The following is a 13,936-nucleotide window of genomic DNA, read 5'->3' as shown; positions in this document are numbered from 1 at the left end:
CCTCTGATTTCACAGATCCTTTAATTCCAGCTGCTGCCGCCGGAGAGGGGAGTGCGGGGAGGCAGAGCCGAGAGTGCCGAGCCTGGCAAATAAAATTCTTCCCTCTGGGGGCTCCATATAGCTCACCTGGGTGGTGTTTGTTGCAGGGCAGCTCACCTGGGCTGTCCTCTGAGTGGCTGGTGTGCACCCTTCTGCAAACAGCTCCCTGGGCTGGTGTGTTTTCCCGCCCCTGCAACACAGCTCACCTGGGCCGTGTGTGATGTGTGACCCAGCCTGCACACAGCTGATGTGTATGAAGCACACCTCACCTGCTGTTTGTTGTCCAATTGTGTGACACATTTGTGTACCATCACACATCCTGAGTTGTGTGTGTGCCAGCTGCACACAGCACCTGCGTTATGTGGTGTCCTCACCATCTGTTTTTCACACATATGTGTGTGTCTGGATTTTTCACATCTCCTGTGTGGTGTCCTGCCACACACTGGCAGTGTGTGATGTGTGACCCAGCCCTGCACACAGCTCACCTGGGCAGTGTGTGATGTGTGACCCAGCCCTGCACACAGCTCACCTGGGCAGTGCAGTGTGTGACCCAGCCCTGCACACAGCTCACCTGGGCAGTGTGTGATGTGTGACCCAGCCCTGCACACAGCTCACCTGGGCAGTGTGGTGTGTGTGACCCAGCCCTGCACACAGCTCACCTGGGCAGTGCAGTGTGTGACCCAGCCCTGCACACAGCTCACCTGGGCAGTGTGGTGTGTGTGACCCAGCCCTGCACACAGCTCACCTGGGCCGTGTGTGATGTGTGACCCAGCCCTGCACACAGCTCACCTGGGCAGTGTGTGATGTGTGACCCCCTGCACACAGCTCACCTGGGCTTAGTGTTTTTTTGCTTACCCTGCACACAGCTCACCTGGGCGTGTGTGATGTGTGACCCCTGCACACAGCTACACAGCCACACAGCTCACCTGGCCAGTGTGATGTGTGACCCAGCCTGCACCAGTCCTGGCGTGTGGTGTGTGTGACAGCTGCACACAGCTCACCTGGGCCATGTGTGATGTGTGACCCAGCCCTGCACACAGCTCACCTGGGCAGTGTGTGTGTGTGACCCAGCCCTGCACACAGCTCACCTGGGCCATGTGTGATGTGTGACCCAGCCCTGCACACAGCTCACCTGGGCAGTGTGTGATGTGTGACCCGCCCTGCACACAGCTCACCTGGGCTTTATTACCCAGCCTGCACACACTCACCTGGGCCGTGTGTGATGTGTGACCCAGCCCTGCACACAGCTCACCTGGGCAGTGTGGTGTGTGTGACCCAGCCCTGCACACAGCTCACCTGGGCAGTGCAGTGTGTGACACAGCCCTGCACACAGCTCACCTGGGCAGTGTGGTGTGTGTGACCCAGCCCTGCACACAGCTCACCTGGGCAGTGCAGTGTGTGACACAGCCCTGCACACAGCTCACCTGGGCAGTGTGGTGTGTGTGACCCAGCCCTGCACACAGCTCACCTGGGCAGTGTGTGATGTGTGACCCAGCCCTGCACACAGCTCACCTGGGCAGTGTGTGATGTGTGACCCAGCCCTGCACACAGCTCACCTGGGCCATGTGGGGACAGCAGGACGGGCACTCCCACCCTGAGGCAGAGCACAGCACATCCATCCATCAGCACGGAGCTGTCCCAGCAGCTCGGCCCCAGGGCTGGCCCTGTCCCCAACAGCTGCCATCAGCTCCCAGCTGACACAGGAACACACAGATATTAATCCTGCTCTGACCAGGCTGCAACAGCCACACCAGGGACTAGAAATCTGCATTTCTGACCATTCTGGGGAGACGCCACAGGAAGGGGCTGGCCCCAAACTCCTGTGCCTTCCAGCAGCAAAGCCAGGAGCTTGACACGAGGCAATTCTGGTGCTGCAAGATATTTGGGATAAAGCTGATCACAGCAAACATTCTTTGCCTTATCACTTACACGCCGTGGATTAGGGGAAAATCCATAATCTCTGTGGTTCCCCTCAGGTCTGCTTCATTCCCACGTGGAGGGAGCTGCTTGTGCATCAGCACAGCCCCGTGGCAGCTGTGCAATATCCCTGCTACAAGTGCACATTAACCCACGAAATAATCTGCAGATTATGGAGATTGTGCTCCCACTGCCAAGGGCGCTGCTGATTCCCTGGCTGGCAAAATGGATCTGCTCTGCTGGAGCACTCCTGGCGCGGGCAGCCCGGGCTCACCTGACGTGGAACACGACCCAGAGGGCTGGGAGATCTCTCCTGTTCACGGGTGCTGACCTGGGCCAGGGGGCTGCTCCCGGCTGGCAGCCGAAATCCAGGAGGAAAATGCATCTCTTGGATTGGCCAAAGCCAGGTGGCTGCTGCCACTGCAGCCCCACGGGCAGCGCAGGACCCTCGCTGTCACTGTCACCTCGTGCAGCGCCGAGGGCTGCGCCCACTCCTCACTTCCATTCCCACGCTGCAGAGCACTCAGGGCTGAGATAGAGGGGACAGCACGGGAAACCCAGGCTCTGTTCCCCAAACCCTCCCATCCCCACCTCCTCCTTCCCACAGAAACTTCCCCACGGCGACTCCAAGGTACTTTTGCACCTGCCACAACAAACTGCCAGCGAAAGGAAGTTTTTTAGCCACTTTTATTGATTCATGCTTTCAGTCCTTACTCAGTTAAAAACAAGGCACATTAAATACATCCTCTTATTGCTCAATAAACGCATGCGGCTCATTCCAGATATCAAAGGTAATAAATAATGGCAGGAGAACACCAAGACAGTTATAAAAATGACAACCCAGCTTCAAACACAGCATTGAACAGCCCAGGCTGCAACAGGAACCTGACAACAAACCTAAGTGCCACATGGAAACCTGCAGTGTGTCTGTACACGTATTTATACACCCAAACACTGCACGGATCTCCCCTCCCCACGGGTTATTTACAATACAAAATACCCACAGAAAACCCAGAAATCTTCCCTTCACACACACAATCCCATTCCTGCTTTCCCATCACGGCAAGGCAGTGACATGTCACAGCTGTTCCCACAGTGCATGCACATCACAGGGTCCAGAGAGCAAAGCCAGCATTCCTGCAGGCACAACGAGCGGACACGAACACGTGAGGGCTGGCCAGGGGCTGCTGGGGACACGAGCAGCTGTCCCTGCCACTGCAGGCCTGGCTGCGCCGTGCAGGGGAGCAGGAGGTGACACAAGCGCCTGAGACACAGAGCAAATCCATGTCCAGGGACACGCACAGCCAGCAGAACCCACAGCCCCATTCCAGGTGCAAGATTAGAAAACAAGAGAACAAAGCGCATACTTTGGGTACAACACAGAAATCCTGCTTTCCAGGTAAGCTCAGGTTATTATTTTAACAATGCCAGTTAGAGAGGAGTGGAGAATTTCTCTTTAAACTGTACAAAAGCTGTTCAATAGTGAAAATAGTTTTTCTTTACAAAAAACCTGTTCAACATTGGAAATAGTTTTTTCTTCACGTGACCTGGAAAAGATCTCATGACTTCTACTTTGTTTTATTTCCCCTTACACTTTTGTTAAGAGCAGAATCCTGAGCCCCCTCCCTGGCCCACTGATCCAGAATGCCTGTGTGTTATGCATTCATTTCCCTCCACCCTGCAGGATGTGTGAGATCTGTCACTGTGCGTTTGGGACACAAACATCCCATCCCTCACCTGAACATTCTCAAAAGGAAAAGCCTACAGGACCACAGGAACAAACCCCTTTGTCCACTGAAACGTCCTTGTGGTGCCAGATGTGCCAACTCCCCTTCCTCAGCCCCTGCTCGGAGCACAAAGCCAGAACCTGAACAACATCTGCATCAAAAACCAAACTGAACATGCAAAAACCATCTGAACCGTTTTAGGAACTCATTTTAGGTGAGTCTTACCCTTTTTTTTGTATCTACTGTTTTTCAACACCCGAATGTTTCATGTGTTTTTTAAGGGCTCTGCTTCTGCAGCCAAAGACAGCATCTGCACTCACTGTGCTACATCCCACCAGTGCCCAGCATCTCCATTTGTGTCTGGAGCCATTTTCCCTGTTCAAATATCCAAGGACTCCTTGCTGTTCACTCCTGCCCTGTTGGGCATCCCTGATGGATGCTATTTTCCATCAGTGGACGTGGTGATACCAGTTAAATACATCAAATTTTACTTCAGCAGAAATTCTGACCCCTGGGAAGTGAAGCCTGGTTTGAGGTGGAAATTGCTCCACTCAGGGAATACAGCAGATGCCAAATCCAGCAGAAAACCAGGTTTCCCTGCCTTGTTCTGCATCAGGCAGCAATCTCCCAGCTGATCTCAGCCCAGCCCAGCAGCAGGAGGACAACACGCAGGTTCAGCAGTGCTGGAAACAGCTCCAGTGAGGGCTCCATGCTTTGGTTTTTCATTTAGCCTGCTGAAAAACAGCTTTTTTTTTTTCTAGAAAAGTTAGTAGGATGCAAAACACACACTTTGTTTTTTCCACCGTGTTTGAGCATTTTAAAATGAACATCTAAGAATGTTGTGCTACCAAAACCTGCCCCATCCTACACAGCATTAGGGTTTGCCCCAAACTTGAAGCTCTTTTTAGCATGAAACACCTCTTGCTTTTATTTCACTGCACAAAGCACCACCTGCAGACAATGCCATTTATTAGAGGCAGTTTATTTGTGTTAACAGTGGAGAAGGGAAGCTGTGCCCAGCTCTCAGCTACATTATTCCCTCGGGTGATTAATCCAGGTGTCTTGTTTTCCAGCTGCAATTTCTGAGTGGCCAAGTGTTGGCATCACTGGAATAACAGGGCAAACCAACCACCCACAGCAGGCTCAGGATAGGTCTCCACCACCCTCCAACAAGTGCTGGGTTTGCTCCTTTGGAATGGTATCTCCACTCCAGAGCACAGCTTCCCCTCTCTTGCTCCTTGGTGAAGAGGCAGAAGCAGCTCAGAGATGTTGTGTCTGCAGAACTCCGAGCATTTAAGGGCAGGATTCACCCTGAGCATGGTGTGCTCTGAAGGGGAGGGTGCTGCAAACGTTAATGGCTGGGGCAGGATTCACTCTGAGCACGGGGTGCCCTGAAGGGGAGGGTGCTGCAAATGTTAATGGCCAGGGCAGGATTCACTCTGAGGCAGGGTTCACCCTGAGCATGGTGTGCCCCGAAGGTGAAGGTGCTGCACAGGTGTATGGCCAGGGCAGGACTCACCCTGAACGGCGTGCTCCGGAAGTGAAGGCAATGCAAACGTTAATGGCCAGGGCAGGACGTGCTGAGTGTGCCCCCAGGCCCCTGCAGCCTGCTCTGCCGAGCTCCTGCCAGCACACCCCAGCCAGGCACGTCCCGGGGCAGTAAGGAGATCATGAACGAGGAGGACAAACGCACCGGAGTCGTTTGGGAGAGCTGCCCCGGGGCCCAGAGCCCCGCTCAGAGCCCCCCTCCGCTGCGGTCCACGGGGATGCACTGGCGCCGCAGGTTCTCCTCGGCACTCTTCATCAGCACAGCCAGCCTGCTGCCCGACACTCGGCCCTTCTGGATGGCACTCATCAGCTGGGGACACGGGGACAGCGTCACTGAGCGGCTGCCAGCGCAGCCAACACCCACACCTGTGCTCCCAAACTGCAAACCCCAACCAACCAAGCGCGGCCCAGAGCCTGGCCCCGGGCTCACCCACACCCCCAGGGCCATCAGGACTGCTTGGGACACGCCTGGGGGGCTGGAGGAGGGCAAGGACCAAACAGGATCCGCTTGGGAGCAGGGCAGACAACCGTCATCACTGGGGCTCCTCCGTGACATTTCAGAATGTGGGAAAGCCCAGCAGCTGCACAGGCGCTCTTTGGTTATTTGTAATATCTGAAGGGTGCAGCTCACGGATGATTGAGGATTTTTTTGCACTTAGGATTGTTCCCTGTGAGGATGGGCAGGCCCTGGCACAGGTGTTGGAACAACCTGATCTAGTGAAAGGTGTCCCTGGCCCTGGCTTGAAGATGAGCTTTAGGGTCCCTCCCAACCCACATCATGCAGGGATTTCATGATTCCTGATCCATCACTGATCCCAGACCTGCCCTTTCCACCCACATGCCTTTCTCTGGAGAGACACTGTACTTGACTCCCACAATTCTTTCAAATCCAAATTCCTTTATAGACTTTTAAAACTAATTTGCCTCTAAGTCCTGGAAGCTGGACTCTGCTCTCTCCCAGTGCAAGCACACTAGTGCTAAGATTTTAGTTAATTCTTTTTTATCCCATGGATAAAGGCAGCATTAGAGCTGAAATTACCTGCAGCCAGCTCTGCAGAGAGCACTGGGGAAGCAATTGGCACTTGCCAAATGCAATTTCTTACTCCCACTGACTGCAGGAATCCCTCGGATCCCTTCCCCCCATAGGAAAAGCTGCTCATTACACCTGCAGCTGGACCTGTACAAACGTGGTATGGCCTTCCCCTGGCCTCCCTCCCAGTTCCAGAGGCACAGGGAGGAGGCCAGGCCTGTGCACAGACAGGGATCTCCCAGCAGCAGAGGCACTGCCTCCTGCCCGGTCACCCTCCTGGGCCACTAGCCTGCCAGAGCCTGGGGCAATTGCTTTAGGAATGGGATGGGCTTTAAGGTGCCTTCCCACTCAAACCACTCTGGCATTCCATGATTCCTCCTGATGGAACATGGGGTGGTTGCCTTTACGTGCCACCAGCAGTTCCAGGGCTCCCTGTCCCTCCCGGAGCACCCACCACTCCATGGGCTCCGAGCACCAGGGGCTGCCAGGGCCCCTCTATGCCAGCCCTGCTCTGCTCCCACCTGCAGGCCAGCAGCCCCCAGGCACAACCTGCTCTATTTTCCAACACAAACCTCCACAAATATTTGCCCAGGGCTTGCACAAGTTCTGCGCTGAAACGCAATTACTTGAAAGTTTTCAGAAAGCAAACACTCAAGTATTGGGCACTGACTTAACAGATCCATTAAAAAATTAAACAAACATTTAATGTATTTTGCTCCTTCCATGGCAACCCCAGTTCATTTCAGTGGCACCTTCGTGCTTAGCACCGAGTGCTTCCCTGGAGAAGTGCAAGGCACAGGAGAGAGCTCAGCCCTGCAGTGCCATTGATGCCTCAGGTTTAGCATTTGTATTTTTCACATTCTGTGCTGCTTTAGTGTGCAGCTCTGAGCTTCACACTCAGTGCTGCTGAGCTCCCTGCACAGAGCAGGGAGACAAAACAATTCCTGCTCCAGCTGGGCACCAAGGACAAATGATCCAAATCTCAGCCCAGGAGCACCAAACACCGTGGGCTGGAGAGAGAAAAACAAGCAGGGTGGGACTGCCTGGGCTAAAGCTGGAATGGGACAATGAAGTGCAAGGTGCAAATGGAGCAGAACTGATCCCAGGGAAAGACCCCGGAGCTGCGTGCATTTTGGGGCCATTTTGGTTCATCTTGGGTGCAGCCCTGGCTGGGCTCTGGTGCTGCCCAAGGTGGATCCATGGAGGAGATCCTTGGAATAAATCCCTGCTTTGTTCTGTGACTCTGTGCAGCCTCTGCTCTAGGGCAGCCTGCACAAGGCATCCCCACCACTGCTGCTCCACACCCAGGCTGCTCTGGGAGATGTGCAGGAGCCACAGAGTGACATAGGTTTGCACAAACAGCCCTGAAATACTCCTAAGCACTGCCTGGCCTTTGCATTGTATGGCATGATGTAGGGCTGGCAGTCCCTGGTGAGCCTGGTCAGCCTAGCAAAAACATCCCAGAATGGCCCCAGACCCCACAGAACAACAATTACTGGTTGTTTCAGCTTCCCAACCAATGTACCCAACCCAAGCAAACTGCAGCTAGCTCAGCCCTGCAGACAGGGCTGGGCTGCCCCAGTGAAAGGCTGCCAGAGGAGGTACCAGGGTGTCCCTTTCCAGCAGCCAGAACCCAGCTGGGCTGCTCTCTCATTTGAATAGATCAGCATAAACTCCCAAAGCCATTGGTTCTCCTTCCCCTCTGGCTCGTTTGGTTTGGTTTTTCCCCTTCCCCCAAGTTCACTACAGCCCCTCAGCTCAATTGCTGCATTTTAGGCAAATAAATACTCCTTTTTGCTAATGCTGGACACAACCTGTGAAAATTTTCTGCATTTAGATTCAACAATGCTGCTCTTATCCCCAGCTCATCTCCAGAGAGACAATTACCATTTCCTTTGCCTTGATCTTGTTTGTTTAACTTGACACAGTGAAGAAAGGGCTGACATTGACCAAAATCCCCAGCATTAATTTCTCTCCTGTTTGGCATTCATCATTGCCACCGGGCAGGGGAGACACAGCAGGCTCTGAAATACCACCCCAAAAAAGACTCCTCAAACACCAACCCAGCTGACAAACTGCATCCAAAAAGCAGATGCATGGCATTTTTTTCAGAGAAACTGGGACAATTTAGCCAATCCAGGAATTAAAATGGATTATAGGGCCTGCATGGGCTCTAACTACAAGCTCATTCTTTATAATATTCAATTTGTTATTTAGTTATTTCATTTATTATTATTATAGTTACATTACTAGTTATCATTATAAATATTTGGTTATTTAGTTGTTTATCATTCAGTTTCTTAGTTTACTCATTTTTATAACAATCCTTAACAGCTGTGGATAATGTCAGTGTGCACACCTGTGCCATGCACCTTCCAATGGACACCTGTATCATTTTAAATACATTCAAACAGCATTTCTGGGCTTAAAATGCCAAATTCGGCTCTGGACTGAGGCATACTTTGTAAATTGGGGCATACTTTGTAAATTGGACCCGTTCTTTGAGTCTGACTGGGAAAAAAAGAACTAATTTCCAAAAACTGAATTTCCAAGCTGCTTGAGGATGCTCTGTGTGCCCCCTGTACCACCACCACCACAGAACAGTCCCCTGGTCTCCAACCCTGCCCTAAGCAAGGGGAAAAGCTCCCTAGCCGTGTCTTTGCTGTTCAGAAACCAGCCTTTCCCAGAACCAGATGAGGCACGTACCTGCAGGAACTCGTTGAGCTCCACCTGCCCGTTTTTGTTGAGATCCACCTCGTTGAGGATCTCGTGGAGGGTGTTCTCGTCCATCTGCACGCTGATGCTCTGCACAGAACAAGCACAGGAGGGGGGAGCTCAGCAGCCTGGGCCTCACCCCTCACCAGGCTGCTCCCAGAGGGAGTCAGGAGCAGGGGCAGCTCACCTGCAGCACACGCTGCACGTCCAGGATGGTGATGAAACCCTTCTTGTCCTTGTCAAACATGCGGAACCGCTTCTTGTACCTGCCAGGGAGGGGCTGCACGTCAGGGCTCCCCGGGCTGCAGGGGACAGCAGCACGGGCAGCCCTCCTGCCCCACTCACCTCTCAATATCTGCAGGCACCAGGCTGATCTCAGAGCTGTCTGTTAATTGATCTGTTTTCACTTTGTAGCCCATTTCATAGTACAGGAATGTTTTAGCGGTTTCAAGCTCCTCCTACAATGAAAACACAAAACCTGAGTATCTGAGCAATAGCAAGTTCTTACACAGGTACTTATTTTTATACTTTACTATTAGGTTCTTTCACTTAACCAATACTTTTCTAAGGTCCCAAAATTAAGCAGATGGCAGCTGAGAAGTATCAAAAAGTTAAACTTAGGCACTTTTTACTCTTTGCAAATGGTATCCATGCTAGTAAAGACTTCTAATTTCTGTGTAAATGCTTTCAGGTGCATCCACACCTTCAGTCACACACAGTCTGTCTGCCCCTTTCAGAAAGAAATGGCCTTTTTAGGCTAGGCCTACAACTTGTCATTTTTCTACCATTTGATATCTTAGTGTGATGATGATTTGGTGTCATGTTTAGTGTGATGATTTGGACTCAGCTGTCCAAAATCAGAAAAAAAAATCAGGGAGCTCAACACCAGGCAGGTTCTTTATGGCTACAGGAGCTTCCTTTGCTGAGGCAGATCTGTTGAAAAGTGTCAGTAAAGCAAAATAACTGACAGGAATAGGACAGCAATGCCAAGCCTGCTTTCATTTTAAGGCTGGGGAGCAACAGGATACAGATCTTCCCCTTCCCCCCACCCCTGGCCACTCCCAGCCCATCTCACAGCCATTTGATAAAGCCTTTAGAATGAAATGCACCAAGTGACTCATTCTGCCGGGAATAAAACATCACTTGTAGCTCTCTATTCAACCAACTGGGATCCTAACACGGAAACTCCTCAAGCAAAACAAAGCAGCTGGAGCTGAAAAGGGCCCTTTGTACCTTCTTCTTCTGCTCACTCCAGTTGAGCTCCTTGGCCATGATGTCCACGATGCGGGGCAGGGCCTCGTCGGCAGCCTGCACGTTGAGGAAGGCCAGGCGGGTGCGGCGCGAGATGATGTCCACGGCGGTGCGCGCGTACTCCTTCACCCCGTACACCACCTGGGGACAAGGGACAGCAGGGATGGCACCCAGAGCCCCAAACACGGCTGGGAGAGCCCCTTCTCCTTGGGACACTTTACACAACCCACCTGGGGACAAGGGACAGCAGGGCTGGCACCCAGAGCCCCAAACACGGCTGGGAGAGCCCCTTCTCCTTGGGACACTTTACACAACCCACCTGGGGACAAGGGACAGCAGGGCTGGCACCCAGAGCCCCAAACACGGCTGAGAGAGCCCCTTCTCCTTGGGACACTTTACACAACCCACCTGGGAGAGCCCCTTCTCCTTGGGACACTTTACACAACCCACCTGGGGACAAGGGACAGCAGGGATGGCACCCAGAGCCCCAAACACGGCTGGGAGAGCCCCTTCTCCTTGGGACACTTTACACAACCCACCTGGGAGAGCCCCTTCTCCTTGGGACACTTTACACAACCCACTTGGGGACAAGGGACAGCAGGGCTGGCACCCAGAGCCCCAGACACAGCCGGGAGAACTCCTTTTCCTGGGGACATTTTACACAATCCACCTGGGAGAGCTCCTTTTCCTTGGGACACTTTACACAACCCACCTGGGATCCAGTGTTTGGACATGAAGGGCAAAATGGACACTATATAAATATTTAGTTGTGCATAAATATATTAATATGTGTCTATATGGATACACTAAGTGTGCTCCAGGTACAGGCACAGAAAATATCTTGGCCTCCCCAAAGGAAAGGGCTCAAGGAGATGTTTCAGAGCCACCGGCCTGCTCGTCCCAAGGACAGAATCATAGAAGGTGACATGGTTTTTCCACATACCTCAGCTTCAATGTAAGGAAATTCAGATACCAGACGTTTCCCAACAATAGGCCATCTCTTCCCTGTCACCTGGGCTATTTTGGCCACCTCAAAAGCCTTGTCCCCATAGGTGGAAGCCAGGTGCTGAGCCACCTGTGGAGAGGAAAACAAATCCAGCATGCTTTGAAAGCACATGAAAGACACATTTTCCTTGACCATTCCCTCATCCCCAATAGTAAACAGGCTGCCAAGGATGCTGGAGTGTGACAGTGTGGGAGGAAGCTCAGTGCTGTGGGAGGCTGGACCAGCACTGCCCTGCTGCGTCTGTGCCACCAGGCCTGACAGCCCAGCTCCCCAGCCACACAGTGCTGCACAGCTTGGGGGGCTCCAGGGACCACAGACCCTGACAAGTTAGAGAGCTTTTAGCAGGAAACAGTCAAGGGTAGGAGGAAGGAAAGAGGGGAAGATGATGAACCATTATTAACTTTATTTCTGTTAGAACTATCTCTGCCCCAGCTCTGATCAGGTCCACCAGACCTTTGCCCAAGGTATGTTGGTGTTTCATTTAGAGGAAGACCAAAGCCCTCTGAGGCAGGAAGGCAGGACTCACCTCACTTTCCAGCCCATAGTCCTGGACCAGTCTGATGTAGAGGGTGGGGCTCCAGTCCTCGGCGCCCTCCAGCTGCAGCCCCATGGTTCTGCAGGAGCCTGCCTCCAGGTTGTGCTCGCGCACGGCCGCGTCAATGGTGTCCCGGGCCATGGCACGGTAGGTCGTCCACTTCCCACCTGGGGGAACAGGGCTCACCTCGTTATTTGGGGAAAGCAGCACAAACACAAGCTCTGACACCCTGCAGACATATCTATGTATTCCACAGACCACATGAATGCTTCCAGGCTTGCTCCAAGCCAGTCCTGCTGCCACTGACAGAGCAGTTTGGTTATAGGAGCAGAAGAATTCCCACAGAACAAGATTTTTGCATGCAATACCCCGGGGAAGCCCAGCAGAGCTGCAGTTCAAGGAAGCCCCAGTACCTGCAATGGTGATGAGGCCGCTGTCGCTGACGGTCACGACGTGGTTCCGGGACAGGGACTGGGTGTCCTTGGAGTCAGGGTTGGTCACCAGGGGCCGGATGCCACTCCAGGCTGCCAGCACATCTCCTCTTCTCACTGTGCAGAGCCACACTGAGCCACGGCCAGCCGAGCCCAGGCGTGCCCAGTTCCCACTGGGCACTGCCAAGGGCTGCTCCACACTCTGCTCGGCCCTGGGCAACCCCTAGAGCCCAGGATAATCTGGGCTATGGAATCCCAGAACCAGTGATGTTGGAAAAGCCCTCCCAGCCCATCCAGTCCAGCTGGTACCAATGCCCACCTTGCCACCAGCCCAGAGCACTGAGTGCCATGTCCAGGTGTTCCCTGGACAGCTCCAGGAATGGGCACTCCAAACCTCCCTGGGCAGCTGCAGCCTGACCCCCACTTTTCCATGAAAATTCTTCCCAATGAATCTGAACAGTCCTTACATTATGTTTTATAAACCAAAATAAAGTTTGTTACATGAGTATAACATTTCCTTTCAGATCTTCCAAGCTTTTCCTCTAGATTGAAGGTTATTATTCCAAGATTTCCTCTTGACAAGCCATCTTTATCCACAGCCTTCACCCTAAGTGCAGTTACCAATTTGCTTTATACTGAAGTCTTTGGGACATGTTTTAATACAACTTTCAAATGACCGATAATTGAAAAATCACTAAAAGGGTGTAAAAAACATCCCCCAAAGAACACGGAATAGATTTCCGAAATCAATGTGCTCTGCCAGCGTGTTCAACCTGCCAAAATGAAGTGTTAATCACAGACACAAGACCCTGTATTAGGTTTATAAACTAATGAAACTACAGAAAGCAGCACGCGTGACGCTGTAATTAAGCAGCTGGAAGGTGTCCAAGCCTCTGGAAGTTGATAACCCTGGCACTGGCTCTGGCAGCAGAGGCAGGGCTGTCGAGGGGTGATATGGGCAGTGCTGTTGTTATTTCAGCTCCAGCCATCTATAAACAGTAATTGCACAGGAAAACCAGCACAGGCCCAGCTGGGCTAAGCCAGAGCAACTGAACACTTCCGAATGTGCTGCTGGAAAACACGCGGGAAACCAGGGAATGGCCTGGCTTGGGACAGACTTTACAGCTCATCCCATTCCATCCCGCCCTGCCATGGCAGGGACACCTCCCACTGTCCCAGGCTGCTCCAGCCCCAATGTCCAGCCTGGCCTTGGGCACTGCCGGGGATCCAGGGTCAGCCACAGCTGCTCTGGGCACCCTGTGCCAGGGCCTGCCCACCCTCACAGGGGAGAATTTCTTCCCACTATCCCATCTAATCTCTGTCCTACCCACATTCCCATCTCCCTCTCTGGTCTCCTGCACTTCCAACACAAACTGCTGCTCCAGACACCCAACAGGAGCTTCCCTGGACACTTTCAGAACTTTATACAACATGCAGACATCAATTCTCCACTTCAGAAAACAAGGAATTGATCATTTCCCATCTCCAGAGAGCAGGTTTTCCTAAACCTAAGTATGTTACAGTGTTCTTGCCTGAGTGCTTTTCAGACTTATTTCAGTGCTGCAGCAGAAACACAGCAGTACGAATGCTTCCACAGAATAATTTAAATAAACCAAACCCTCAGTCTGGAGGGAAGATGGCAGCCCAGGGCAGTGGTGGAGTCACCCCCCCTGGAGGTGCCCAAAAAACAAGTGGATGTGGCACTTGGGGAGATGTGTTAGTGGTGGTGCTGGCTGA

At 52.6% G+C, this 13,936-nt stretch overlaps 1 protein-coding gene across 4 annotated transcripts in view; it reads right to left on the bottom strand.

Moving 5' to 3' along the window:
* Window positions 1–2,625: 2,625 nt before the first annotated feature.
* Window positions 2,626–13,936, bottom strand: part of GPD2 (glycerol-3-phosphate dehydrogenase 2) — a 47,946-nt gene continuing 36,635 nt past the window's right edge. For 3 of the 4 annotated variants that reach the window (XM_030952740.1, XM_030952743.1, XM_030952744.1), the window contains 8 exons: window positions 12,182–12,316; window positions 11,760–11,935; window positions 11,171–11,302; window positions 10,210–10,368; window positions 9,322–9,434; window positions 9,164–9,242; window positions 8,968–9,066; window positions 2,626–5,541 (listed from right to left, as the gene is read on the bottom strand). In XM_030952740.1, the coding sequence (XP_030808600.1) occupies window positions 5,419–5,541; window positions 8,968–9,066; window positions 9,164–9,242; window positions 9,322–9,434; window positions 10,210–10,368; window positions 11,171–11,302; window positions 11,760–11,935; window positions 12,182–12,316 (1,016 nt within the window). In that variant the 3' untranslated portion in view covers window positions 2,626–5,418. The remainder of the gene's footprint in view (window positions 5,542–8,967; window positions 9,067–9,163; window positions 9,243–9,321; window positions 9,435–10,209; window positions 10,369–11,170; window positions 11,303–11,759; window positions 11,936–12,181; window positions 12,317–13,936) is intronic. The other variant, XM_030952742.1, reaches the window with a different exon arrangement.

The sequence above is a fragment of the Camarhynchus parvulus genome, chromosome 7, assembly GCF_901933205.1.
Source record: "Camarhynchus parvulus chromosome 7, STF_HiC, whole genome shotgun sequence".
Taxonomy (NCBI): Eukaryota; Metazoa; Chordata; class Aves; order Passeriformes; family Thraupidae; genus Camarhynchus; species Camarhynchus parvulus.
The sequence above is the reverse complement of the archived record's forward strand: the minus strand, read 5'-3'. Positions and strand labels throughout refer to the sequence as shown.